This window comes from Columba livia, chromosome 1, assembly GCF_036013475.1.
Source record: "Columba livia isolate bColLiv1 breed racing homer chromosome 1, bColLiv1.pat.W.v2, whole genome shotgun sequence".
Classification (NCBI taxonomy): domain Eukaryota; kingdom Metazoa; phylum Chordata; class Aves; order Columbiformes; family Columbidae; genus Columba; species Columba livia.
The window spans coordinates 211,547,013-211,574,421 of record NC_088602.1 but is presented as its reverse complement, the minus strand read 5'-3'; the positions used below and the strand labels follow the sequence as shown (position 1 = coordinate 211,574,421).

General features: G+C 62.2%; 1 protein-coding gene across 11 annotated transcripts in view; it reads left to right on the top strand.

The window, feature by feature from the left end:
* The window catches only part of SBF1 (SET binding factor 1), an 84,498-nt gene that overhangs the window by 31,943 nt on the left and 25,146 nt on the right, over positions 1-27,409 (top strand). For 7 of the 11 annotated variants that reach the window (XM_065049415.1, XM_065049413.1, XM_065049409.1 and 4 more), the window contains exons 2-12: positions 5,529-5,614; positions 11,871-12,008; positions 12,178-12,306; positions 15,702-15,812; positions 17,757-17,780; positions 19,761-19,866; positions 20,575-20,707; positions 22,807-22,915; positions 24,007-24,120; positions 24,665-24,742; positions 25,437-25,550. In XM_065049415.1, coding sequence (XP_064905487.1) covers positions 5,529-5,614; positions 11,871-12,008; positions 12,178-12,306; positions 15,702-15,812; positions 17,757-17,780; positions 19,761-19,866; positions 20,575-20,707; positions 22,807-22,915; positions 24,007-24,120; positions 24,665-24,742; positions 25,437-25,550 — 1,142 coding nt within the window. The remainder of the gene's footprint in view (positions 1-5,528; positions 5,615-11,870; positions 12,009-12,177; positions 12,307-15,701; positions 15,813-17,756; positions 17,781-19,760; positions 19,867-20,574; positions 20,708-22,806; positions 22,916-24,006; positions 24,121-24,664; positions 24,743-25,436; positions 25,551-27,409) is intronic. The other 4 variants (XM_065049416.1, XM_065049417.1, XM_065049412.1 and 1 more) reach the window with 1 other exon arrangement.

Genomic DNA, 27,409 nt, shown 5'->3' with positions numbered 1-27,409 from the left:
TGCCGCACACCAGTGCTGCAGCGGGATCTGGCTGCGGTTCAGCCGCGGCGGGTGCGGGGGTGTGCTGCACTGCAGCAGTGGGGACAGCGGGGGCACCTCACCCCCAACCTCACCCTGCACATCAACGTGGTCCCAACAGCATCTCCTGGACCTGCTGGAGAGGGGCCAGAGCAGCCCCAGGAGTGACCCGAGGCTGGAACAGCTCTGCTGGGGACAGGTGAGAGAGCTGGGCTGTTCAGCTGAGAACAGAAGCTCCAGGAGACCTTAGTGCGGCCTTTCCGGACTGAAAAGGGGCCGAGAAGAAAGAAGGGGACAGACTTTTGAGCAGGGCCTGTTGTGACAGGACAAGGGGTGATGGTTTAAACTAAAGGAGGGAGATTCAGGCCGGACATGAGGAAGGAATTGTTGCCCTGAGGGTGGTGAGAGCCTGGCCCAGGTTCCCAGAGAGGTGGTGGATGAACCATCCCTGAGACATCCCAGGCCAGGCTGGACGGGGCTCTGAGCACCCTGAGCTGCTGAAGATGTCCCTGTCATGGCAGGGGGACTGGGGGGCTGGGACGGTCCCTTCAACCCAAACCATCTGTGATTCCTCAGTTTGTCACAGCAGCTGCATGTAGTGGTGGTGGGTTGTTGTTTGTGGCATTTCATTTTATTTCTTTCATTTGATTTGAATTCCAGCCATCCTGGGTAGTCAGCTGCTGCTTTGTCATAGACACAAGGATCTCTCTCACGGTCTCTGGTCGGATCGCTTGTTTCCTGCGGGCTCCGCAGTGCCCGTTCCTTGCTGCCGGCCGTTTCCCGTGCCCCGCGGTGCCGGCGGGTGGTCAGGCCGCGGTCAGGCCGTGCTCCATGCGGCGCTCCCGCGGCTCTGGGGCGGCTGCTCAGCCCCTGCGATCCTGCCGGGGCGACGTGGGTCGTTCCATGACCGCCCTCAGTGACCCGCTGCAGGGCCGGGGCCGCTCCCAGCCCATGGCGCAGGCTTTGGTGTGCTTTGGTGTGCCCATCGCTCACCGCAGCACTCTTGGCAGGAGCTTCAGGTCCCTGTGAAGGTTGTGTTTCATGGCTTGGTGCTTTGTGGGTTAATACTGTTTTGCTTTGCAGCATAAAGTATTTTATGATGCTTTAAAGCAGCTAAACTTGTTAAATAATTGGTGCTTTGAGATGCTGAGCAGCTCCTGGAAGCCTCTGCCAACAACGCTGGAAGCAGCCATGAAGCTGAGGCCTGTGTCCGTGTGCCTGGGGTGAGCTGGCAGGACACTTGTGTTTGAAACGATCTGTCGGTGCTGGAGCTCCTCGTGCTCCGGTGCTGAGGACTGAACAATCTGTCGGTGCTGGAGCTCCTCGTGCTCCGGTGCTGAGGACTGAACGATCTGTCGGTGCTGGAGCTCCTCTCGCTCCGGTGCTGAGGACTGAACGATCTGTCGGTGCTGGAGCTCCTCGTGCTCCGGTGCTGAGGACTGAACGATCTGTCGGTGCTGGAGCTCCTCTCGCTCCGGTGCTGAGGACTGAACGATCTGTCGGTGCTGGAGCTCCTCTCACTCCGGTGCTGAGGACTGAACGATCTGTCGGTGCTGGAGCTCCTCTCGCTCCGGTGCTGAGGACTGAACGATCTGTCGGTGCTGGAGCTCCTCTCGCTCGGGTGCTGAGGACTCGCAAGCTCCATGTTCCCCTGTACTTCGTCATGGCGAATGGTGGAGGTTTGGGGGCGTGGGGTTGTGTCAGACCCTGCAGGAGTGCTCGTTTCTCGACACTGACAGTACAGGTTGTACCGTGTGGTGTGGTGAAACACCCCCATGTTCCGGTAACCAGAGAGCAGAGGGTTCAACTGGCAGGGCTGGGAAAGGGCTTGTTCCAAACAAGGTGCTTTGCCTAAAAAACTCTCCTCACTCCATCGTCGCAGCAGCTCTCCACGGAGATGATCCAGCTCCTGAGGTGCTGGAGAGTCACAGAATCATGTTGGTTGGAAGAGCCCCTCAAGGTCATGGAGCCCAACCGTTCCCCCAGCCCCGTCCCTGCCCCGTGTCCTGAGAACCTCATGTCCGTCTGTCCAGCCCTCCAGGGCTGGTGACTCCAGCACTGCCCTGGGCAGCCTGTTCCAATGCCCCACAGCCCTTTGGGGAAGAAATTGTTCCCACATCCAACCTCAACCTCCCCTGGCGCAACTTGAGGCCGTTTCCTCTGCTCCTGGCGCTTGTTCCTGGGGAGCAGAGCCCGACCCCCCTGGCTCCAAGCTCCTTTCAGGCAGTTCAGAGATCAGAAGGTCTCCCCTCAGCTCCTGTTCTCCAGCTGAACCCCCCAGGTTCAGCCGCTGCACGGTTGGTTCCTCGCTGGCCGGACCCGGCGCTGTCCCCGGTGGTTCGGCACAGACCGGCATTGCCTGCAGCACCAGGTAGGGGGGGCGATGGGGAGTCTCTCGCTTGGCCGTGACCCCCGGCCCAGGCACTGGCTGTTCCCGGCGTGGCCGCGCTCCCCACACCGGCCCGGCCCGGGGTTGAGGTCGCCTGCTTGGCTGGTGTCAGCTGAGTGTTTAACTTTTTGCTTATTTAGAATTTCCTGTATGATGATAACATCTCATAAACGTCCAAATATAGCTGAGCGCTAATGCTGACGGTGACCGGCTGCCCCAGAGCGGTGAGCAGGTGTCGCCCGGGTCGGTGCGCTGTGGGGCAGGGGCAGGAAGGAAGGCTGGGGACAGGGACACGTGTGTTCCCAGGCTGGGACAGCGAGGAGTCGGCGGGGCTGCTCCGGCTGCCCCCGCAGGAAGGGACGTGTCCCTGGGACGGGCTGATACGGGCCAGAAATGGGCAGGCGAGGACCAGGCTGCCCGAGGAGCCGCTGGGAGAGGCCTGGCAGCATGGCCAGGGTTTGAGACAGGAGTCAGGATGTGCCCACCCCACGGGCAGCTAAAGAGTGCTGCAGTGCTGGGCGCCGAGACATGGGGGTCAGGCTTCCCCTGGCGCTGAACAGCTCCTGGAGGCAGTCGTACATGTGTGTTGAGGATGATAGAGTTGTTCAGAGTTACAGAATCGCTTTGGTTGGAGAAGAGCTGTGTTCTGGGCTCCCCAGTTCCAGAAGGACAAGGAGTCACTGCAGAGAGTCCAGGGAGGGACACGAAGGTGCTGAGGGGTCTGGAGCATCTTTGTGCCCAGGAAAGGCTGAGAGAGCTGGGGCTGCTGAGCGGAGAAGAGAAGCTGAGAGGGATGTGATCAATGGTCAATATGTCAGGGTGGTGTCAGATGGAGCAGACTCTGTTCAGTGGTGCCCAAGGCCAGGGTGAGGGGCACCGGGCACAGACTGAAACACAGGAGGCTCCATGTGAACATGAGCAGACACTTGTTTGCTGGGAGGTGCCAGAGCCTGGCCCAGGCTGCCCAGAGCGGGTGTGGAGTCTCCTTCTGTGAGCCATTGCAACCCCTGGGATCCTGTGTGATCTGCTCGGGGACCCTGCGTGAGCAGGTGGGGCTGGGACCTGCACAGCTCCCACAGCACTGACAGCTGGGGGGCCGGGGTTCTGGGACCTTTACCATCGAGTCCAGCCGTTAAATATTCACAATTCATGACCTTGTATCTGTTTCCCCCGCGAGCAGGCGAGCGCGGGTGCAGACGTGTGCTCAGGACGGGGCTTCCGGTGTCGTGGGGGCCCAGAGAGCTGCAGGTCTGACGTGTGTCTAGAAGGATTTCCCTGTCCGTGACACTTGAGCCGGGCCCTTCGTGCTGGGAGGAGGCAGGTTTTGCTGTGAGCGCCTTGCGGCAGCGGACGCTGTCAGCGGCACGTGGGACCTGCCCGGGGCGAGGAGCTGTCTGAGCTGGGGGGGGATTTGGTTAACCCAACACCCGACACTGTTTTCTTGGCACTGACCTTTCCATTTTGGGCTGCAGACTATAAGTGGCATTTTTTCTGATGCCTTGTTCTGCTAAATTCAGCTGTGGCTGGCTGGTGGTGAGCGGAGCGCTGGAAACAGGCTGCGTGCCCAAAATAGCCCCGTGGTGGTGCCGCTTCTGGGGAGGCTCCTCCTGCCCCCCAGGGCCGAAATCCGGCTGTGTCGCTGGGAGAGCGGAGTCCTGGTGCTCCCAAAGGCAGCACGTGTTGCTGGGAGGGACAAGTGTCCTGGCTGTGTCACCAGCAGCGTGGGCAGCAGGTTTGGGGGATCCTGCCCCTCTGCCCCGCTCTGCTGAGACCCCCCTGCAGTGCTGGTCCAGCTCTGGGTCCTCAGCACAGGACACACATGGACCTGCTGGAGAGGGGCCAGAGCAGCCCCAGGAATGACCCGAGGCTGGAACAGCTCTGCTGGGGACAGGTGAGAGAGCTGGGCTGTTCAGCTGGAGAACAGAAGCTCCAGGAGACCTTAGTGCGGCCTTTCTGGACTTAGAAGGAGCTGAGAAGAAAGATGGGGACAGACTTTTGAGCAGGGCCTGTTGTGACAGGACAAGGGGTGATGGTTTAAACTAAAGGAGGGAGATCCAGGCCGGACATGAGGAAGAAATTGTTGCCCTGAGGGTGGTGAGAGCCTGGCCCAGGTTCCCAGAGAGGTGGTGGATGAACCATCCCCGAGACACCCCAGGCCAGGCTGGACGGGGCTCTGAGCACCCTGAGCTGGTGAAGATGTCCCTGCTCATGAGGGTCAGGGGAACTTCAAGGTCCCTTCCAAGCCATCCTGTGGCTGGGTGATCAGAGGCACTCGTGCCCCAGGACGATGGGTGGCCACAGCCATCCCTTGGCAGCTCTGTGGGGACTGAGGTCCCGCTTCCCGGTGCCGCCGCCTTCCTGGCTGTGCCCGGCCTGGCTACGAGCTCAACCCTTCTCAGCACTCCCAGTTCGCAGCCTCCTGCACCGGGGCAGGTTTTACCATGAGCAGCTTTGTCGCTGACAGGATGTGGCCGATGTAGAAGCTTTTTCCACCTTGCAGGCTCTGTGAGCAACTAGAGCGACCCGAGCTCCGATGGTTTGGCCATCGCTTCGGGCTGTCCCGAGAGCCGGCGGCTCCAGGAGAGCCGGCGGGATCAGGCCCGGTGCGGTGCGGAGCAGGTTTGTGTTGGGGCTGGTGCCAGGCGTGGGTGGGAACCCCCAGCAGCGCCGCCGCTCCAGCAGCCGTGAAACCGCAGGGAAACGGCAGCTCCGGGGGGGCCCAAAAATAACGCCGAGCAGCGCCATGCCATTGTTTGGCGAAAAGGTCAAGTGCCAACTTGTAGATAATGAGCAGTGAATGTGGTTCCACATCTGTGTGTATGATCGCGTGTTAGCAACGCCAGGAAGGAAGCTTACAACCTGAGATCAGCTGCACTTCTGCTTTGCCTCTGACGCACCTCGAGATAAGGGGTTTGCGAGCTGTTTGCTCATGACTATGGAAATTGCCACTTTTCCCGCTGGCGCGAGCAGTGCCACCATCCAGCCGTGTCTGCGGAAGGGGCCGGGGTCACTCTGCGCTGCCGTGTCCGTGGAGGTGACACGGTGACGCGGTGACGTGCCAGCGCGTCGGGGCTGCGGTGCCGCCGGTGCTGCTCCCGCTGACCCGCTCTTGTCTCCGCAGGCAGCGGGGATGGCCAGGGCCAGATCCTGCAGCGGTTCCCGGAGAAGGACTGGGAGGACAACCCCTTTCCCCAGGGCATCGAGCTGGTGAGTGTGCTGTCCCTCGGGACCGCGGGAACGGGGACACGGTGTGCACACATCCTGCTGGGCACTGCGGGGTCTGACCCTCATGAGACGGGGGTTCCCACCTGCCCCCAGCACAGCTTGGAACACGTTTGGATCCAGACGGTCGCTGCCGCTCGCCCTGCCCGGCGCTCACTGCTCTCCTGCCACTGTTCTCCCCTCCTCAGGGATCGGCCAAAGCTGGAACGCTTTGAGAGCATCGGTGTAAACGTCCCTGTCACGAGAAGCAGGGCTCTGCCGTTGTGTGACCTTTCCGCACAGCAAACCGCTTTGCTCCCCGGGCTGGCGGCAGCAGTTTGCCCTCCCCGCTCTCCCCGCCCTCCCCACCCTCCTCGCCCTCCTCGCCCTCGCAGGGCTGGGTGTGCTCTGTTTGCATCCACCCACGAGGAGCCGTCAGCCCTGGGTCCCTTTCCTGGCCCTGGGTCCCTTTCCCGGCCCCGTGTCCCTTCCGTGGCTCTCCGGAGACGCTCTCCAGCTGCCGGGAGCCCTCGGAGGCTGCGATGCCGCTGGGTCGTACCCGTAAAGCGACACACCCAGTGGAATTCGTCATGCTGTGGGTTCTTCACAAACCAGCTTTTAACTGATCAAGGATAAAGGGATTGTTCTCGTTGCTAAATTTGAGCAGGAGTTCCTCTCGGACCGTCCCTGCTGCCGTGGTGCTGCCACTGAGAGCTCTGAAGGAGACGAGCTGCTGCTCCGCTGCGGCCAGGGCGAGTGACTCAGGCTGCCGCTTCTCCAGAGCCTTTGCACCCCTCAGCTGAGCCCCCCTTCAGGCTTCTCTCCTCCTCCTCCCCTGTTTGCAGCTGAAGTACAGCAGAGGACAAAACCGGAGAGGGACGAGGCTTCAGGAGTCCCGTCCGTGCCCCACGCTGCTCCCCAAGGCCTCGCGGGTGCCGTTGCTGTGGCGGGAGGTACCGGTGCTGCTGGGCCGGAGTGTGACAGTCAGTGAGAGCCGAGAGCCCCCGTGTCCCCGGAGATGTCACCTCCCGCTGGGACGGGCCAGCCCGGGCCACCGGCCAGCAGGACTCGCCCAAGGGCGTCTGAGCATCAGCCCTGGGCAGGGGTGTTTTGGTGGGGGAGCCCGGGGTGCCTGGTGCAGCAAGGGGCGTTCCAGGTCCCTGCGCGTCCCCGGGACTTTGTGGATCACAGGACAGGATCACGGAGTCGCTCAGGTTGGAGGGGACCTGTGAGGGTCGTCGAGTCCAGCTGGGAGAGTGGCCTTGGCCTTGGGAGCCTCTGTTCCTAGAACATGTCACCGTGTGTTGGGATCGCTGGCCTGGGCAGGCTCTGGGTAGCCAAGGGGTGGTGGCCCAGTGGCCACTCATTCTGTGGCCTGGGCAAGTTCCCTGAGTGATTTAATGCTGGTTTTCCGAGTGGTGGGTCTGCGGCCACCCCCACCGCCCGTCCGGACTCTCAGCTCCTGCCACGTTCTGTGGCCTTGTCCCCAGCTGGTGTCACCCCACCTTTGGTGTGGGGAGCTCCCACGCGAGCCGTGGCTGTTGGAGGCTGAGCAGCACTGTGCCGTGTGCCACCCAAAGCTCTTGTGTCAGGCTTAACCAAAACCCTGCCTTAAACGGTGGCAGGAGCGGAGGGTGTCAGAGCTGGACACGTCCCTGGTCCCCGTCTCGTCCCTCTGCCCTGTCCCAGGGCCATGGCCTTGGCAGTCACCGCTGCGGCCACCAAATCGTGCCGTGTGCCGCTGGTGAGCGTGGCCGGTTCACCTTCCCATCGCGTGCTCACCCTAACGCCGGCGCAATCTCGGGCTGCTCGGTGCTGTTTTGTCTGAGGCAGAAGCACATACTCTTTGTCTGGTTAGTGTTTCCCGCTTGTCTGCAGGGGACTTGGGAGCTGTCCCAAGAAAAGAGGAAAGCTGCTTCTTTTCCCAAGGGTCAAACTGTCCGGCCAAAAAATCCCTGGAATTCAAGCAATGGGAGCCTGTCCCGTTGGGAGCCGGGGGCTGTGCGGAGGGTCCGGGCTGAGCAGCCACTGCACTCCGGCTACAGCAGCTTCCGAAAATCAGGCAGAGCCCGCCCTGGGGGTTTGGGTTGTACATCGCACTGCGGTCACCGCTCTGCTCCTTTTTAACAGCTTTTTTTGGGGAGAAGGTTCTCTGGTGTGTGCAGGGAGCAGGAATGTGTAGCTTCTGCCCTTGCGCGCAGTCTGACAGCGTTTCCAAACAAAATATCCCATTTTAGTGGGTGGAAGTTCCTCCGGAGAGAGACGTGGGGTGTGAACGTGTCTCTGCTGCAGCGTCCTCCCCTCGCACAGCCCCGAGCCCCCCACGCTGGGAGCAGCGTCTCCAGGCCTTGGGGCACTGGGAGAGCTGGGTGTGACTGCAGGGGAGCTGAGGCAGGGACCCCGCTTTGGCTGTGACCGGCGGCTCTCACGTCCCAGGGTCGCTGGGTGCAGTGCCCGTGGTGGCACGGGCTGAGGGCTGTGCGGTGGGATAGAGATCCCAGCGCAAACCGGTGCCTGTGGGTTGTGCTGGTTTCTGTGCTCCAGGGAGGGCTGGTGGGTTCCCCTTCCCCGTCTGGATCCCACCCCTGCGCTGGTCACAGCATCGTTTGGGTTGGTCCTCACGTCCCCCTGTCCCACAGTGCCATCGGTCTGCGTGACACAGCGCGGGGGTGCCCAGGTCTTCAGGCTGCTCGTGGGTGGTTGTGTCATAGGATAGAATCATAGAACCACAGAATCATTTTGGTTGGGAAAGCCCCTCCAGATCATGGAGTCCAACCATAACCCAGCCTGTCCCTGCCCCGTGTCCTGAGAACCTCATGTCCGTGGGTCCAGCCCTCCAGGGCTGGTGACTCCAGCACTGCCCTGGGCAGCCTGTTCCAATGCCCCACAGCCCTTTGGGGAAGAAATTGTTCCCACATCCAACCTCAACCTCCCCTGGCGCAACTTGAGGCCGTTTCCTCTGCTCCTGGCGCTTGTTCCTGGGGAGCAGAGCCCGACCCCCCTGGCTCCAAGCTCCTTTCAGGCAGTTCAGAGATCAGAAGGTCTCCCCTCAGCTCCTGTTCTCCAGCTGAACCCCCAGGTCCCTCAGCCGCTCCATCACACTTGTGCTCCAGCCCCTCACCAGCTCCGTTCCCTTCTCTCCACTCGCTCCAGCACCTCAAGGCCTTTCTTGGCGTGAGGGGCCCAGAGCTGCCCCAGGATCCGAGGTCCCCATCCCAGGGGACAGTCGCTCCCCAAGGGTGCAGGGTGAGCATCCTCCCAGCCCGGGGCTGATTTTGGGCAGGGGTGGGTGACGAGCTCCCTCTTGCACACACAGATCTTCAGCTCTGTGTGGGGTCCATAGTTTAGTCTGCTTTACCTGTGTCACCCGCAGTGTCGCAGGGTGCCACGGTATCACCATCGGCCATGGTCGGGCTGCTCCTGGAGGACTGTTGTTCCAGCCAACATGTGCCCGTCTTTCACGGAGGACGTTTGTCCTTTCTAGAGGATCTGGTTTGAGTGGCGGCAGCGGCTGGGGGGGTCAGACCTGCGAGTGCCTCCTGCTGTATGAACACGTGGCTGCTTTGCATTACCTGCTGCAGGACAAAGGGCTCAGGGAGCAGCGGGTGCAATCAGACGGGGCTGAAGCGGCTCCAGGGCACAGACGGGCAAAGCCACCAACCCCGGCGGTGTGACCTGATCCGGGGTGTCCCCTGCTGTGGTTCGCAGTGACCTGTCCTCTCCGCAGCGCTGGTTTAAGGAGCTGATGGATCTCCCTGTGTCCATGGCAGAGTGCTGGCTGCTTGGAGCTCCTGTCCGTCCCGTGGGGGACCGAGGGCTGCGGTGGTCCCGCTGGGCCCAGGGCAGGGGGTGACAGAGCCATGCCTTGGCCTGGGCAGGTGTAACCCCGAGTGAAGAGCTGCTGGTGTGTCCGTGTTTGTGTTGTGCTGTCGTTTTCCTGCGCCCATTTAGCGGTGGTGTAATTGCCTGTGGAATGGGCTGCGGCTCCTTGGTGTGATGGTGTTAGAGAAACAGAATCATTTCAGTTGGAAGAGACCCTCAGGATCATCAAGTCCAACCATAACCTTGCTCTAGCACTAACCCATGTCCCTGAGAACCTCGTCTAAATGCCTTTTAAACCCCTCCGGGGATGGTGACTCCACAGTGCCCTGGGCAGCCTGTTCCAGTGCCTGTCGATGTCCTCGTGGGGTTCTCTGCTGGAGGAGCAGCCCCGAGGATCCGCACTTCATGGCTCAGGCCTGCGGATGAGCACCCCTGGTCCCGACTCTGGCCTGTACGTGCCAGTCCCCGCAGGGAAGGTTTGGAGCTGCGGTCGCTCCGTCCATCCCTCCCAGCAGCGGGAGGCGCTGGGCCCACGTCCCGCAGGCAGTGCTTGGTGTGCTGTGCTCTCCTCGTTCCTGCCGGGTCTGGGGGTGTTTCACAGAGCTGTGGGTCCGCTCTGGAGCCCAGGGCGAGAGGAGCTCTCGTGTTGGCAGAGCACGCTGGGCACTCACCCGGGGAGCTGCGCAGCCGGGCAGGGGACAGCGCGGGGAGACAGTGTGACAGCGGCAGCAGGAGGGAGAGGCCCCGGGACACAGGTTTGCAGGGACGGATGTGGCGGTGGACGGGAAATGGCTGTCCCGCTCTGCTCCGTGCGGCTGCGGCCTCACCTGGGGTGTTCAGTGTGTGCACGGCTGGGGACACAGGATAGAAAGGAGATGAAGCTGCTGGAGGGTGTCCAGGGAGGCCATGAAATCAGTGAAGGGTTTGGAGTGAAGCCGTGTGAGCAGCGGCTGCAGTCCCTGGTTTGCTCAGCCGGAGCAGAGCAGACTGAGCGCAGAGCTCATGGGCTGCAGGTTCCTCAGCAGGAGCAGGAGGGGCAGGGTGAGCTCTGCTCTGTGACAGTGACAGAGCCCAGGGAACGGCAGGAGATGTGCTGGGGGGTCAGTGGACATGAGGAAAAGGTTCTTCCCCAGAGGGGCTGGACACTGAACAGGCTCCCCAGGGAGGGTCACAGCCCAACCTGACAGTGTTCAAGAGGCTGGACACCGTCCTCAGACACCGGGGTGACCTGTGGGGTGTCCTGTGCAGGGACAGGAGCTGGAACTGATGATCTGTGGGTCCTTCCAGCCCAGGACATCCTGTGGTTCTCTGATTCTACCAGCCACATGCAGACACTGAGGAAATAGAGAAAAATCCCTTGAGGCTTCGAAACCCAGGGACAGTCCTAGGGCCGCATGGCTGGAATTACCCACCAGCCCTGGGAGGGTGTTTGGAAAGTCCCCAGAAACCCGTACAACCGTGTTCGGAGCTGCCTGAAGCGGGTGTTGGTGCCACCAGGGTCAGTGTTTCGCAGGGCCGGCCCCAGGGAGCAGTGTCACCTCCCGGGGCTGCGCCCGTGTCCTGTCACCTGTCACCTGTCCTGCTGTCCCTGCAGAGAGGAGGGAAAGGGCCTTCCCAGTTCCCCCTCTGCAGAGGGGACGGGAGCCTGGGGTGGTTTAACCCCAGCTGACAACCGAGCCCACGCAGCCGCTCACTCACTGCCCGCCGGTGGGATGGGGGAGAATTGGAAGCGTAAAAGTGAGAAACTCGTGGGTTGAGATGAAGATGGTGTAGTAATCAAAGCAGAACCTGCACACGCAAGCAAAGCCAAATGAGGAATTGATCCCCTGCCTGCCATGGCGGGCGGGTGTTCAGCCGTCCCCAGGACAGCAGGGACGCGCCACGGGTGACGGTGGCTTGGGAAGACAGACACCATCACTCCAAACGTCCCCTTCCTGCTCCTTCCCCAGATCCAAACTGAGCGTGACGTCAATGGGGTGGGGTGTCCCTGGGGGCAGCTGTCCCAGCGTGTCCCCTCCCAGCTCCCTGTGCCCCTGGCACAACGTGAGGACCTGAAAAGTCCTTGATTGCTCAGCAACAACTTAATCAGGATGTTATCAACATCATTCTCAATAGAAATCCAAGCGCAGCACTAACTGTACTGAGAAGAAAATTAACATTATCCCAGCCAAAACCAGAGCAGAGCCTCTGGCCAGTGCTCCCCCCACGCCCCGGGAGCCGCGGGTGCTGGGGAGGGTGCCCGGTGCCGTTTCCCTCAGTCCTCTGTAGGTGAAGTGCTGCCACCCTGAGCTCCCCGTCCCCGCAGCCGGTACCGGGCTCCGTCGGTACCCGGTGATCTGTGTTCTCATTGTCCAGCCCACCGAAGCCCCGGCCCCAGGGCGATGCCGTGGGCTGAGGGGCGGCTCAGCCCCCTGACCGCCATCCCTGCCGTCTCTTGCAGTTCTGCCAGCCCAGCGGCTGGCAGCTCTTCACCGAGAGGAACCCCCCCACCTTCTTCGTGGCCGTGCTGACCGACATCAACTCGGAGCGGCATTACTGCGCCTGCTTCACCTTCTGGGAGGCCGTGGAGAGCGCACAGGTACCGCTGCCAGGCGGGCTGGGCAGCGGCGCTGGGCTGCCCTTGGCGTTGGCCGGTGGTTCCTGCTCTCCCCGTGTTGGGGGAACCCCGGCCCCCGCGTCAGAGGTTTGGGAGAGGGAGGATCAGCCTGTTTGTGACCCCGGGACCTGGCTGACGTGTGTCTCCCCAGCCTCAGAGCCACCCCAGGAATGGCGAGGAGGAGGAAGAGGAGCCGTCGTCTCCCGTTCAACCCGCGCAGCTCTTTGCTCCCAAGAGCTTGGTGCTGGTGTCGCGGCTGGACCACGCCGAGGTGTTCCGGGTGAGTGTGGAACGCGCTGGGGCTGGGGGAGCGGGGAGAGCAACATGAGTGAAGATTTCTGGTTCTGGGAGCGACCAGGAGCCGCGTAGTGGCTGCCAGGAGCAGGAGCCGCCTGGCACAGCACCCGTGGGAGAGCCGCCCGGCCCCGTCCCCACCCAGCCCCCCGCGCCGGGTCAGCGGCTGCGCGGTGAACCCGAGTGGCAAACGGGGACGCGGCAGCTGGCGGCCTCGACCCGGTTTTGTTCACAGCAAACCTGTGGAGAACAGCCCGTTCCGGCCGGAGCGTTTATCTTGACCATCCCTGTTTTCTTTACACGCGCTGCATTATGTGCCTGTAAAAGGTGTGTGAGGGCGCGGGCTGCGAGCTGGCGCCTTTACAAACGGCCTCGGTGCGCATTGTGTCCGCGGCTCTGCGGGGGGACGCGTGGGCACCCCCCGGCTGCTCCCCTGGTCCCGGGCAGGGCCGGAGCCTCTCCTGAGCTTGCCCGGGCGCTGGGCTCGCAGGAGCCAGCGCTCTCCGGCGGGCCAGCCCGTGTCCTTCCTTTTCCCCTCCCACAGCAACGATGTCGCTTCTGGGCTCCCTTCTGTTCTTGAACCTCACGTTCGCAGCCAGCTCCGTGAATGGGAGCACATGTTGTTCCCTCGGGGCGTTCAGCCGCAGCGGGCTCCAGGCATTAATAACTGTCAGGGTGGAAATATCACTATATCACTCTGTTCTCTGTCCTGGAGCCGCTTCAGACAGCAGAAACTTGGGGCCTCGCAGACTCACACCCCAAAGCAGGTCACGGAGGCTGGAGGCGGCTCTGGAGGTACCTGCTCCAGCCCTGCTCAAGCAGGGTGTCCAGGGGATCCTCCACTTGGGGTTTGGGTCATTTCCGAGGATGGCGGCTGCACAGCTCATGGGGAACCGGTGCCAGTGTTCAACCACCCTCCCGGGAAGAAAGCTGGGGTGTTCTGTGGGGAGAGCTGCCTGACATGGGGTCAAGCTGTGTGTCTGGCATTAGAGAGGTGGCTTTTAACAGCACAGGTGTATGTGAGTAGAAATGAGCCTGGATCACCAACACGTTTCCCTCGTTGCAAACAGTTGATCGTGTAGTTGTCCTCATGTCTGGGATGGCCTTCCGTGGAGCCGGAATGCTCTGGAGCGCAGGAGCTGCTCGTTCTCTCACGCAGAGCGAGGTCGGCCGGGCTGCAGCGGCTGCCACTCTCCTGCTGGGCCAAAGCCGCTCGAGCTGCTGGCTCTGGGGACAACAGGGTGACACGAGCCAGCGCTGTGCCCGCTGGCCAGTGGTACCTGGGGTGTGAGGAAGAGTGTGGGCAGCAGGTCAGGGAGGTTGTTCCTCCCCCGCTGCTCTGCCCTGGGAGGCCCCATCTGCAGAACTGGGCCAGTGCTGGGCTCCCCAGTTCCAGAAGGACAAGGAGTCACTGCAGAGAGTCCAGGGAGGGACCGCTCATCCTCCATGGCTGGTTCGTTAGGAGGCCCAGTCACGTTGCATTGCGCATTTGGCTGCCTGATTTCAGTGCTTGGTTGCTTGAATGATTCACCTCAGTGAGTTCTGAGGAACAGACGAGCGACAAGAGCTCTACAGGCCTGTTGATCCGGGCCATTTCTCCCTTAGCTGTGACACAAACCCCAGAATGTCACTGGGTGTCCCCAGGAGGTCTCCGAGCATGGAGCTCCTTCTCCTTCTCCTTCTCCTTCTCCTTCTCCTTCTCCTTCTCCTTCTCCTTCTCCTTCTCCTTCTCCTTCTCCTTCTCCTTCTCCTTCTCCTTCTCCTTCTCCATCTCCTTCTCCTTCTCCATCTCCTTCTCCATCTCCTTCTCCATCTCCTTCTCCATCTCCTTCTCCATCTCCTTCTCCATCTCCTTCTCCATCTCCTTCTCCATCTCCTTCTCCATCTCCATCTCCATCTCCATCTCCATCTCCATCTCCATCTCCATCTCCATCTCCATCTCCATCTCCTTCTCCTTCTCCTTCTCCTTCTCCTTCTCCTTCTCCTTCTCCTTCTCCTTCTCCTTCCTTTTCTCCTTCATGACCTTCTACCTCGCTCCATTACTCCCATGAGCAGGAGCTGCCCGGCCCGTTCTCTCCAACGCCTGTGTGCTGGAGCTGATCTTGCTTCCCAAACAGAGCAGGATGGACTATTTCAGTTGGAAGGGCCGTACGCTGACCACCCGGCTCGTTAGCCAGCAGTTAAGGGTGTTGCGGAGGGCACTGTCCGAGCCGAGCGGGGCCAGGCCTCGGTGGAGCCCTGGGCTCCTTCCCATCCCTCACGTGGGGTTTTGGTGAGACTCGATGGGAACCTGCAGGGAGCGGGGTGCTCAGGGGGTGCGGGGAAGCCCAGCTGCTCTCAGGCACCTCTGCCCGGGAGGTTTTGAACCCCCTGCTGCTCCTGCTCAGCTCTGGCCCAGGGGCACGTTTGGGATGGCGCTGGTGGGCTCGGTGCTGCTGGCTGGCGGCAAACCGAGCACTCGCTGATTATCCTCTCCTGCTGACGAGGAGTCACCGTGGCAGGTCTGGGGGGAAGACCTTGAGCACTGGAACCAAGAAGGGGGCAAGTGTAGAGTCTTGAATCTGGGCAGGAACAACCCCAGGTTCCAGTGTAAGTTGGGGAATGACCTATTAGAGAACAGTGTAGGGGAAAGGGACCTGGGGGTCCTGGGGACAGCAGGGTGACCATGAGCCAGCACTGGGCCCTTGTGGCCAGGAAGCCAATGGTACCTGGGGTGGGTTAGAAGGGGGTGGTCAGTAGGTCAGAGAGGTTCTCCTGCCCCTCTGCTCTGCCCTGGGGAGACCACACCTGGAATATTGTGTCCAGTTGTGGCCCCTCAGTTCCAGCAGGACAGGGAACTGCTGCAGAGAGTCCAGCGCAGCCACCAAGATGCTGAAGGGAGTGGAGCATCTCCCGTGTGAGGAAAGGCTGAGGGAGCTGGGGCTCTGGAGCTGGACAAGAGGAGACTGAGGGGGGACTCATTGCTGGGGATCAATATGGAAAGGGGCAGTGTCAGGAGGATGGAGCCAGGCTCTTCTGGTGACAACCAGGGACAGGACAAGGGGCAATGGGTGCAAACTGGAACACAGGAGGTTCCACTTGACTATGAGAAGCAACTTGTCGGGGTGAGGGTGGCAGAGCCTGGCCCAGGCTGCCCAGGGGGTTGTGGAGTCTCCTTCTGTGCAGACATTCCAACCCGCCTGGACACCTTCCTGTGTAACCTCATCTGGGTGTTCCTGCTCCACGGGGGGATTGCACTGGATGAGCTTTCCAGGGCCCTTCAACCCCTGACATTGTGTTTCTGTGCAGAGGTGGCTGTCACAGCCTGCTGACAAGCCCTGGGCGTCACTCGTGCAATGGGGTGCACCCCGGTGCTCAGCTGCGCTGTGCTTCCCTCTCCAGAACAGCCTGGGCTTGATCTACACCATCTACGTGGACGGCCTGAGCGTGTCCCTGGAGAACGTCATCGGGAACCTGCTGACGTGCACCATCCCCATCACCGGGGGAGCACAGGTGGGTGCCCGGCCCTTCCCCGCCCCCGCTGCTGCTGACCCCGAGCGGGGTGTTCGCTGGGCTCTGTCTGGTTCTGCTGCGCTGGGGGGAGCTGGGCAGGGCGGTTTGGCCGTGGGCAGAGCCCGGCTCACCCGCCGCAGGGCACGGCTGCGTGGCTGTGCGGGCAGCGCCTTCCCAAGCGCTTAAGAGTAGAAACAACAGACCTCTTCTGTGCTTTGGAGCCGCTCAGCTCCAGATCAGCTGAGATCTTGCTGCTTCGCTTCGCTGCGGCTTGCCGTGACCGGGCAGCTTGGTCTGCGCCCTCGTCCCCTCCAGGAGGGAGCCCGGGGTGATTTGACCAGCAGCTGCTTTACGTAGTCACCAGTGGGTCTCTGCAAACAATCGCCACGGTCTCTGGTCACTCCTGCACCGGGGAGGTCCCGCTGCTCCGCTCAGGCTGGTCCCATTGCCCGGGGAGCTGCTCAGGAGTGGTCACGGGCCACTTGTGAGAGTGGGGACGGGTCAGCTCTGGGGACATGGGCCAGGCCAGGCTGGTGTTTGCTGGCTGAGCAGCCTGGAGCTCTGTCCTCACAGCCCTGCCCGCTGCCTGGCGTGGCCTCCGTCTCCCATTGATGGGGCTTGAGGAGCAGCAGCCTCGCGTGTGCCCAGGGCTGGGTCTGTCAGAGAACCCTCCCGTTGTCCCTCGGAGCCATGGGTGCCTCCAGCCGGGCCCCATCCTCTCCTGTGACCACAGATGGGTGAGGACAGGCTGGTGGAGCTGGCTGGGACATGGCAGGAGCGGAGAGAGCCCAGCTGGACCCGGGGGCAGGAGGCAGCGAAACGTCCTGGAGCTCTTCTGCTGCACTATCGCCTGGAACACAGCCATGGACGGGCGCTTGTCTCCTCCAGTGGCTTCCCCTTCAGCTGAGCTCTGCTCTCGCCAAAACATACCATCTCCTTCTCTCAGCCAAGTGGAGCATCCTTTGCAGGGCCGGGCAGCACCACAGGTCCCTGCAGACAGAGGTTTCTGCCCCCACCGCAGCCATGACCCTGCGGGAAGGTGCTGCCCCGAACCCGTGTCTCTGCGCAGGCTGCTCGCGGGCACTTTCTGCCCCTTGTGCTGCGTCACGGGCGTCAGAGGGAAAAGAAGAAATAGTTGTCCCTGAGTGTGGTGAGAGCCTGGCCCAGGTTCCCAGAGAGGTGGTGGCTGAACCATCCCTGGAGACATCCCAGGCCAGGCTGGACGGGGCTCTGAGCACCCTGAGCTGCTGAAGATGTCCCTGCTCATTGCTCATAATGGTTCCTTCCCACCCAAACCCTCCTGTGATTCTGTGAAAGGTTTGGTGCTTCCTCTGATAACCCAGAGCGACCCGCAGCGCTCCCGGTGTTTGCAGGAGCAGGACGGTGCCATCACGTCCCGTCCTCTGGAGCAGAGATCGGGTGCTGCCCGCACCCCGGGCTGTGGCTCCGGGCCAGGTGTCCCGGGTTTGCTCTGTCCCAGGCGAGCGCACGAGTGTCCCTGCGGATCTCCCGGGCCTGTCCCACCTCAGCTGGTCCCTCCCCGGGGGACACGTACGCGCAGCACGGGCCAGGAGAGGCTGTTGGCAGCAGGGCGGCCTCGAGCCGCTGTGCCTCACCGAACAGCGCTTTGGGCACAATCCTTGGTCACCTCCCGGTTGTGGCAGGGTGGCTCTGTGCTGTGGGAACAAGCAGTGTGCTCCAGGGAGGACAGTTTGGTGGCGCTTCCCTCCCCATGCTCTTCCAGTTCTCCCGCTGTGTCCCATCGCTCTTTCCCGGTGTCGTAGCTCTTGTTCCTGCCTCATGTATGTGTGTGTGTGCATTTCTCCTCCCCACGGTGCCGGTCCCTGCTTGTCACTGGCCTCAGCCCGTGTTGTCGCTCCTGTTGTCCCGCTGTCCCTGTGTGTCTCTAACTGACTGTGCTATCTCTGTCTGTCTCTATCTCAGCCTGACGTGGAGGACGAAGCAGCGGTACGCACACCTTTTCTTTCATTGGGTCTGTCTCCTCATTAGCCGCTGTGCTTTTATTGTCCCCAAAGGTGGCATGAGGTGCAGCGGCGGGGCCCGGGCACGGCTGCTCAGGGGCACCCCGGGGTGTCCGTGTGTCTGCGTGTGGCACAGGGGGCAGTGGGGACGTGTCCCCGGGCCTGGGCAGGGTGGGATCCCGCAGCGCAGCCACCCAGCTCTGCACTCTGCATCCCCATGAGCGCTGCCCGGGGGCTGTGACAACACGGTGGCCCCTGCGGGGACAGCTGCTCAGGGTGTCCGTTCTGCTGTGCAGGATGGTGCATTGAGGAGCAGGTTCCTGGTGGTTTCAGGGGCCTCGGCTCTTGCGGCTGCGGGGGCCGAACGGGGAGGGGGGTTATGGTGAAACCTGCGATTCCAGACGAGTCCAAGCAGGGACACGAAGGTGCTGAGGGGTCTGGAGCATCTTTGTGCCCAGGAAAGGCTGAGAGAGCTGGGGCTGCTGAGCGGAGAAGAGAAGCTGAGAGGGATGTGATCAATGGTCAATATGTCAGGGTGGTGTCAGATGGAGCAGACTCTGTTCAGTGGTGCCCAAGGCCAGGGTGAGGGGCAGCGGGCACAGACTGAAACACAGGAGGCTCCATGTGAACATGAGCAGACACTTGTTTGCTGGGAGGTGCCAGAGCCTGGCCCAGGCTGCCCAGAGCGGGTGTGGAGTCTCCTTCTGTGAGCCATTGCAACCCCTGGGATCCTGTGTGATCTGCTCGGGGACCCTGCGTGAGCAGGTGGGGCTGGGACCTGCACAGCTCCCGCAGCACTGACAGCTGGGGGGCTGGGAGGGTTTTCCCTAGAGAGGTGCAGAAAGAGGAGAAGAGGGGCTGTGATCAGGTCGTTCCAGCCTTTGCAGCCTGGAGACACTGGGCACATCCAGACTTCCCTGTGCCACTGGGCATGAGCTTAGATCTGAGAAAATGTTGTATTGGAGAAGAAGCAACGAGACTGTGCCCGGTCTGTCTGTCCCAGGAGCCATCAGGACCCATGCACGCTGCCTGGACCACGGGAGCTGCTGCAGCACCGGGGCTGCTCCTTTAGCGGCACGGGGCAGCTCCCCCCGGCTGTGGGGTCCTGGGGAACCTCATGTGCTGCATTACAGTGCTGGGGACTCGTGCCACCTGGGCGCAGTTCTGGGCCCCTCAGGCCAAGAAAGGCCTTGAGGTGCTGGAGCGAGTGGAGAGAAGGGAACGGAGCTGGTGAGGGGCTGGAGCACAAGTGTGATGGAGCGGCTGAGGGACCTGGGGGTTCAGCTGGAGAACAGGAGCTGAGGAGAGACCTTCTGATCTCTGAACTGCCTGAAAGGAGCTTGGAGCCAGGGGGGTCGGGCTCTGCTCCCCAGGAACAAGCGCCAGGAGCAGAGGAAACGGCCTCAAGTTGCGCCAGGGGAGGTTGAGGTTGGATGTGGGAACAATTTCTTCCCCAAAGGGCTGTGGGGCATTGGAACAGGCTGCCCAGGGCAGTGCTGGAGTCACCAGTCCTGGAGGGCTGGACAGACGGACATGAGGTTCTCAGGACATGGGGCAGGGACAGGGTGGGTTATGGTTGGACTCGATGGTCTTTAGGGGCTTTTCCAACCAACATGATTCTGTGATTCTGTCAGCTGTCAAGGAGCTGCCTGTGCTTGCCGGGACCACCATTTGTTTCATCAGGTCTCATTCCTGCCCCCGGCCCCAGCCAAGCACACAACGTGTGTTGTTGCAGGATGCTCTCACTCCTCACGCTGCAGCAGCCGTGCTGCTGTGCCATGGCCGGGTACCAGCTGCTGCCATGATGGGTACAAGGGTTGTGCCGAGGACTTGGTCACCCTGTCCCTGTGTACCAGGGGCACTGAGGGTGTCACTGGCCCGGCGAGGTGACTGCCTTCCTCTGGGTGCTTGTGCTCAGCCCTCGCTCGTGCAGACACCCAGTGACCGGGTGTGTGTTCTCTTGCAGAGGACGATCTCTCTGGGAGCCGGGGACAGGCAGGTGATCCAGACCCCCATCAATGACTCGCTCCCCGTCAGCAGCTGCAGCGTGGCCCTGCTCTTCCGCCAGCTCGGTGAGACTCGTCCCCGCGCCCCCTCCTCACCGGGGCCGCTGCCCGAGCCTGCTGGCCGGCTGCTGGGCCACGGTTCCCTGCACGCCGCCTCCCAGCTCAGGGCTCTGCTCCAGCCGCGGCCGCCTCGGATTGAGCCCCCCAGCCCCGCTTTGCCTTCTGCAAGAGGGCAGGAGATGGGCAGCTCTGCCCACCCGGGCACAGGGTTGTGGCCACATCTCACGGGGAGCAGCCTAGGTGGTGCGAGGGGGTGCCTGGAGGAAGGAGGGAAATCCAGGCTGGACGTGAGGAGAAATTGTTGCCCTGAGGGTGGTGAGAGCCTGGCCCAGGTTCCCAGAGAGGTGGTGGCTGAACCATCCCTGGAGATATCCCAGGCCAGGCTGGACGGGGCTCTGAGCACCCTGAGCTGCTGAAGATGTCCCTGTCATGGCAGGGGGACTGGGGGGCTGGGAAGGGCCCTTCAACACAAACCATCAGGTGATTCTATGAGGTGCTGCCCTTGCCCTTGTGCCTTCGACTGGAGGACATCTGTGCTCAGCCACACTGCTGACACCTCTCTGAAAGGGGGTTCCTTGGGAAGCACATACCTGGGTGACCCCAAAGTGGCTCTTTGGGGGATGTTGCACTCCTCACCTGGGGGGTAATTCGTGGCCTTTGGTGGGGGTGTGGAGGGGAACCCCCATTTCTGAGCACTCTCTTCCCCTCTCCCAGGCATCACCAACGTGCTGTATCTGTTCTGTGCGGCACTCACCGAGCACAAGATCCTGTTTCTCTCCAGCAGTTACCAGCGGCTCACTGACGCCTGCCGGGCTCTCCTGGCGCTGATGTTCCCCCTCAAGTACAGGTGAGGGAACCCCATGGCTCCCCGAGTCCCCCAGCCGCCCAACAGCAGCCTGGAGCTGCTCACTGAGCCCGTCCTACCTGTCCTGCCCATCCTGCCCGTCCTGCCTGCCCCTTGTCCCATGCCCTCACTGCCTCCTGGTTTCTCAGCCGTGTTTCCGGTAATGAGCTGTGGTTTTGGTGCTACTGGCAAAGGTGCAGGTGGATGAATGCCCGCAGGCCTTGGTGGTGCTAAAATCTCTTTTCCTGAAGCCTTTGGTGTGCACAGCCACGTAATTCCGGAGTGTCCCCAGCAGCTAAGGGCTGTGAACCTTCTGCCCCCGCCTTCCTCCTCCCCAGGGCAAAGCCGGGCTCTGGCACTTGGAGCAGGGAGTGAGGCCTTAGCAGTGGCTGTGGCTCTGGGAGCCACTGGCACACACACTTTCTAGCTGCAGTGGCCCTTGGCAGAGGGACACAAGCCTGTCAGGCTATGGCACATGGTCCGATGGTGTGTGGGGGTGATGCGAGAGGTGCTTCTCTATCCAGAATCCATCCCCTTTCCCTTCTGTCAGCTGCGCTGCAGCCTGTGCAGAGCACAGAGCCTCAGTGCACCGTGACTGCCGGCATCTCCCCGTCCCAGCCTGGGTGCACCGTATCTGCCGGCATCTCCCCATCCCAGCCTGGGTGCACCGTGTCTGCCGGCATCTCCCCGTCCCAGCCTGGGTGCACCGTATCTGCCGGCATCTCCCCGTCCCAGCCTGGGTGCACCGTATCTGCCGGCATCTCCCCATCCCAGCCTGGGTGCACCGTGTCTGCCGGCATCTCCCCATCCCAGCCTGGGTGCACCGTGTCTGCCGGCATCTCCCCATCCCAGCCTGGGTGCACCGTATCTGCCGGCATCTCCCCATCCCAGCCTGGGTGCACCGTATCTGCCGGCATCTCCCCGTCCCAGCCTGGGTGCACCGTGTCTGCCGGCATCTCCCCACCCCAGCCTGGGTGCACCGTGTCTGCCGGCATCTCCCCATCCCAGCCTGGGTGCACCGTGACTGCTGGCATCTCCCCATCCCAGCCTGGGTGCACCGTGTCTGCCGGCATCTCCCCGTCCCAGCCTGGGTGCACCGTGACTGCTGGCATCTCCCCATCCCAGCCTGGGTGCACCGTGACTGCCGGCATCTCCCCATCCCAGCCTGGGTGCACTGTATCTGCCGGCATCTCCCCGTCCCAGCCTGGGTGCACCGTATCTGCCGGCATCTCCCCATCCCAGCCTGGGTGCACCGTGACTGCCGGCATCTCCCCGTCCCAGCCTGGGTGCACCGTATCTGCCGGCATCTCCCCGTCCCAGCCTGGGTGCACCGTATCTGCCGGCATCTCCCCGTCCCAACCTGGGTGCACCGTATCTGCCGGCATCTCCCCATCCCAGCCTGGGTGCACCGTGTCTGCCGGCATCTCCCCACCCCAGCCTGGGTGCACCGTGTCCCCCAGCAGCCCTGTGTCCCACCCTGGGCACAGAGTCCCACTGAACGGGGACGCTGGACGCTGGGAGCGTTCCAGCAAGTGGTGCTGTGAATTCTGCCCACCCTGGAAAGGGACACACACGTGCAGGGTTTTTGTTGGGGGCTGGTGGTGGCCAAGCCACCATGGTGACTCCTGTGGGGCCCCGTCACCCCACTCGCCCCAGTCTCAGGGACCTGGGGACGCTGTGAGTAGCTGGGCCAGCGAGGGGACACTGGTCACAGACTGGCTATTACTGGGGCTGTTTGCACGTCTGAGTGAGACGGCAGGGATAGACGGGCCCTTGTTACTGCTGGATCCTGTTGCGCTGTTTCCATGCAGCCTTCCCTACCCCCGGGCTGCAGAAAGGCTGTTTGTATTCTGCAGAAAGCTTTTTTTGGAGTTAAATGGCTCTGCTGGAAACCCTTCCCTCAGTCAGGCTCGGATTATAGCTCCAGGGCCAGAAAGTTATCACAGTCACTGTCCACGAGCACTCAGAAACTGTGCACAGCTGCAGGACATGGACCGTGTGAGGGGCTGAGGGTGCCCGGAGGACGCCGGACGTCCGGGGACAGTCCCCCTGCAGCGGGACAGGGCTCGGCCACCTGCAGCGATGCTCTGTCTCGGTTGCAGTTTCACGTACGTGCCCATCCTGCCCGCGCAGCTGCTGGAGGTCCTGAGCACCCCAACGCCCTTCATCATTGGCGTCCACTCCATCTTCCAGTCGGAGACGCAGGAGCTGGTGAGAGGCGTGTGCCGGGGCAGGGGCGGTGCGAGGTGACGCCGGGGCTGTTGCCGGCCGTCTGAGCGGCAGACGTTGTCCAGGGGGTGCCCAGGGCCACGGGCTGAGCACACCGGCCTGGGCTGTGATCCCCGTGTGCCACTCAGGCCACGCAGGGCTGGCCAGGCCGCGGTGCCGGGGTGGCAGAGCCGGCACAGAACAGCCGGGGTGCACCCAGGATGGGGTTTGGAACCGTGCTGGCAGCGCAGGTCTGGGGGGCTGCGCTGGCGCTTCAGGCGTCAGTTCAGAAAGTGAATTAAATCAAAACATAATGAATCATAGAATGTCCTGAGCTAGAAGGACCCACCGGGATCAGAGTCCAACGTCTGTCCCTGCACAGGACACCCCACAGGTCACCCCGTGTGTCTGAGGACGGTGTCCAGTCTCTTGAACACTGTCAGGTTGGGCTGTGACCCCTCCCTGGGGAGCCTGTTCAGTGTCCAGCACCTCTGGGGAAGAACCTTTTCCCCATGTCCACTGACCCTCCCCAGCACATCTCCTGCCGTTCCCTGGCTCTGTCACTGTCACAGAGCAGAGCTCCTGCCCCTCCTGCTCCTGCTGAGGAACCTGCAGCCCATGAGCTCTGCGCTCAGTCTGCTCTGCTCCGGCTGAGCAAACCAGGGACTGCAGCCACTGCTCACACGGCTTCACTCCAAACCCTTCACCAGCTTTTTGGCCCTAAATGAGTGTGATGTGAACTGGAACGGGGTTCGGTGCAGCCCCATGCACCCCCTCCTCCATGCCGTGGTGGTTGGGCAGGACGGGCTCCGTGCTGGGCCAGGGTTTGTGCTCTCCCTGAGAGCTGGGCTGGTGAGGGGCTGGGTGCCACAAAGTCCCTCCTGCCGGGCTGGCCCAACCCGACCTTCGCTGCAGAGCGATGGGATCCCTCATAGCTTGGGTTTGGTGACAGTGGATGGGAGAAAATAACTACCGAGGACTCACAGAGGAGGAGAGGAGACTTGCCGTTCCCAAACGCGCTGCCCCGCGCCCCGGGAGCTGTGGGAGGGTGTCGGGAGCCCGGCCTCGCCTCACGCCTGTCCTGCCGCTTCCAGCTCGATGTTGTTATCGCAGACCTGGACGGCGGGACGGTGAACGTGCCCGAGTGCGTGCACATCTCCCTGCTCCCCGAGCCGCTGCTCCAGCAGACGCGGGAAGCCCTCTCCATGGTAAGTGCCGCTGCCTGTCCCCGTCCCATGGTGTGAGCACCTCGGGAGAGACGCACAGTCCCATGGGAACGGGAACGGAGCGCCGGGGGCTCCTCTGGTAGCAGAGGCCCGTGTCTCGTGGTCCTACTCACCCCTCGCAGGACACCCTTCCTGGTCCCGGTGGCCTCTGGCCGTGGCAGCGCCGGGGGGGCTGGTTCTTCCTGCGGTTTCTGGGAACCCTGCACTGGCTCCCAGCCCATGCGCAGGAAGCAGCTGCGTCCATGGGGCTCTTTTTCTGGCCCCTCGCTTGTTCCTGGAGGTCACCGGCTGCGCAGAGCAGGCCCAGGGCGGCCATGCCAAACCAGCCCTGTACAGCTTGGATTCTGCTCCTTGGCTGTGGCGAGTGGTGGGGCTGCTTCTGCCGCAGCCCCACGGTGCTGAGCCCCCAGGTCCCCATAGGGAGCAGCTCCCCCTCCCCACTGGGGACCCTGCTTCGCCTTTTCCGGCTGTGAGCACAGAGGCCCCCCGGCCCAGGCTGAGGGAGCTTTGTGCCTTATCTGTGCAGGTCTTGGACCCCGAGCTGGAGGTGGCGGATCTCGCGTTCCCCCCGTCCACCATTTCTGCCTCTTCTCTCAAAATGCAGGTGAGTGCAGTGGGGAGGAAGGGGAGCCCCGCACAGAATCACAGAATGTTAGAGGTTGGAAGGGACCTCAATAGATCATCCAGTCCTGGGTGGACACCCCGTTCCTTGGGCATGGCGGCACGGTTCCAGGCCTGTGTCCATCTCGGTGCTGCTGAGGCGCAGAGGCAGAGGCGTCACTGCCGGGACACCGGGCCCTGGCAGCTGGCAGGGCCGCCAGCGGCCAGCCCGTGGATGGGGCTGTGGGTTTGCTGCCGTGCTGGAGGCAAACACCGAATGTTTGAGGACTTGAGGAAATCCGGGAGCTCTGAGATCCCGTAACCCCATCAGGGCTGCTGGGGAGGGGGGACACAGCAGGGAACCCCGGCTGCCACGACCCCTCCTCCCTGGAATCTTTGCCCCGCTCAGCAGATGCTGTCCCCGACACGTGTTCTGATCCCCTCACCTCTGTGCTGGGCGTAAAGTCATAGAATCGCAGAATCATTTTGGTTGGAAGAGACCTTTAACATCATCGAGTCCAACCTTAACTTAAATCTGGGACTAACCCATGTCCCTGTGTACTGGCTCAGCTGCACCATCTGCCTGAGCACAATGTGACCATGCCGTGACCACGCCGTGACCGTGCTGTGACCGTGCCGTGACCACGCTGGGACCATGTCATGACCGCACTGTGACTGTGCTGTCCTTCTCTTGTCAGGACAAGGAGATCCGCGCCGTCTTCCTCCGCTTGTTTGCACAGCTGCTGCAGGGTTACCGCTGGTGTCTGCACATCATCCGCATCCATCCCGAGCCTGTCATCCGGTTCCACAAGGTGAGGCACCGGCACGGCCCCGGCGTGCGGGGCTGGGGCACCACGGGCACCGCGGGGCTCTGAGCAGGGGAGGCAGTGCCGGGGAAAATGGTGCTGCTGGAGCAGTGGGAGGTGCGTGAGGAAGAGTGTGGGCAGCAGGTCAGGGAGGTTGTTCCTCCCCTCTGCTCTGCCCTGGGAGGCCCCATCTGCAGAACTGGGCCAGTGCTGGGCTCCCCAGTTCCAGAAGGACAAGGAGTCACTGCAGAGAGTCCAGGGAGGGACACGAAGGTGCTGAGGGGTCTGGAGCATCTTTGTGCCCAGGAAAGGCTGAGAGAGCTGGGGCTGCTGAGCGGAGAAGAGAAGCTGAGAGGGATGTGATCAATGGTCAATATGTCAGGGTGGTGTCAGATGGAGCAGACTCTGTTCAGTGGTGCCCAAGGCCAGGGTGAGGGGCACCGGGCACAGACTGAAACACAGGAGGCTCCATGTGAACACGAGCAGACACTTGTTTGCTGGGAGGTGCCAGAGCCTGGCCCAGGCTGCCCAGAGCGAGTGTGGAGTCTCCTTCTGTGAGCCATTGCACCCCTGGGATCCTGTGTGATCTGCTCGGGGACCCTGCGTGAGCAGGTGGGGCTGGGACCTGCACAGCTCCCGCAGCACTGACAGCTGGGGGGCCGGGAGCTCTCCTGCTCCACTCCCGGGTCCCTCTGCATCCCTTGTTTGTTGTTGACCATCCCGAGGTCTGGTGGGTCAGATGGCTCTTCCCTCTTTGTGCCCGTGTGTGTCCAGATGCAGCACAGCTGCAGTCCCGTGTGCTGGCAGCAGCCTCTGGGGCTCACAGAAGGTGTCCCCATGGCCTGGCCTGGAGCTGGGGATTGTCTGAAGATCTGGGGAGAGAGAAAAGGCAGGACCAGGCTTCCCCAGCCTGTCTGGAGTGTTTGGTCCACCAGAAAGGCTGGCAGGGCAGGGGGAGCGGGGAGAACCTTGGAGGGTTTGGGTGTCCATGGAGGAGACCCCACGCAGATGAATCACAGAATCATGTTGGTTGGAAAAGCCCCTCCAGATCATGGAGTCCAACCATAACCCAGCCTGTCCCTGCCCCATGTCCTGAGAACCTCATGTCCGTCTGTCCAGCCCTCCAGGGCTGGTGACTCCAGCACTGCCCTGGGCAGCCTGTTCCAATGCCCCACAGCCCTTTGGGGAAGAAATTGTTCCCACATCCAACCTCAACCTCCCCTGGCGCAACTTGAGGCCGTTTCCTCTGCTCCTGGCGCTTGTTCCTGGGGAGCAGAGAAGGCAGTAGGTGGGGAGCGGGGGCAGAGGGACCTGAGCGCTGCAGCTCAGCGTGGCCACGGCACAGCCAGGTCGCTGGGGACAGGCAGGCAGGAGCTTTGCTGCTACCCGCCCCTGCCCACTCTGCCTGTGCTGCCACAGGGTCAGGGGGGACAACACCTTGAACCCCCAGGAGCGTGCGAGGACAGCGTGTGCACACACACCCGGCGTGCACACCCGGCGCTGCTCTCTGATGTTGGAAGTCACGGGCCTGTTCATGAGGGTTTTGAAGCACTTTTTTTTTTAATGCTCAATAAAAGGTTATTCCCAACAAATATTCAGGAGTTCCATAAAATCATAAACAGGCAATAAATGTAAGAAAATGCCCTTTCTTAAAGCTGCTGTAAAATGGATGAAGTGTAATGAACTTCCGTTTCACCCAGCCGCTGCACGCAGCCACTGCTCGGTCTCAAAATAGCCGGAATTTCACCCACTCGGTTGCTGCAGTCACAGCGACATCTGTCCCTCTCTCACGGTGGGTTTAGGGCCATGGCAGCTGATGGTCCAGGGCTCCAGCACCGAGCCCAGCACCTCTCGCTCCTTCCCCA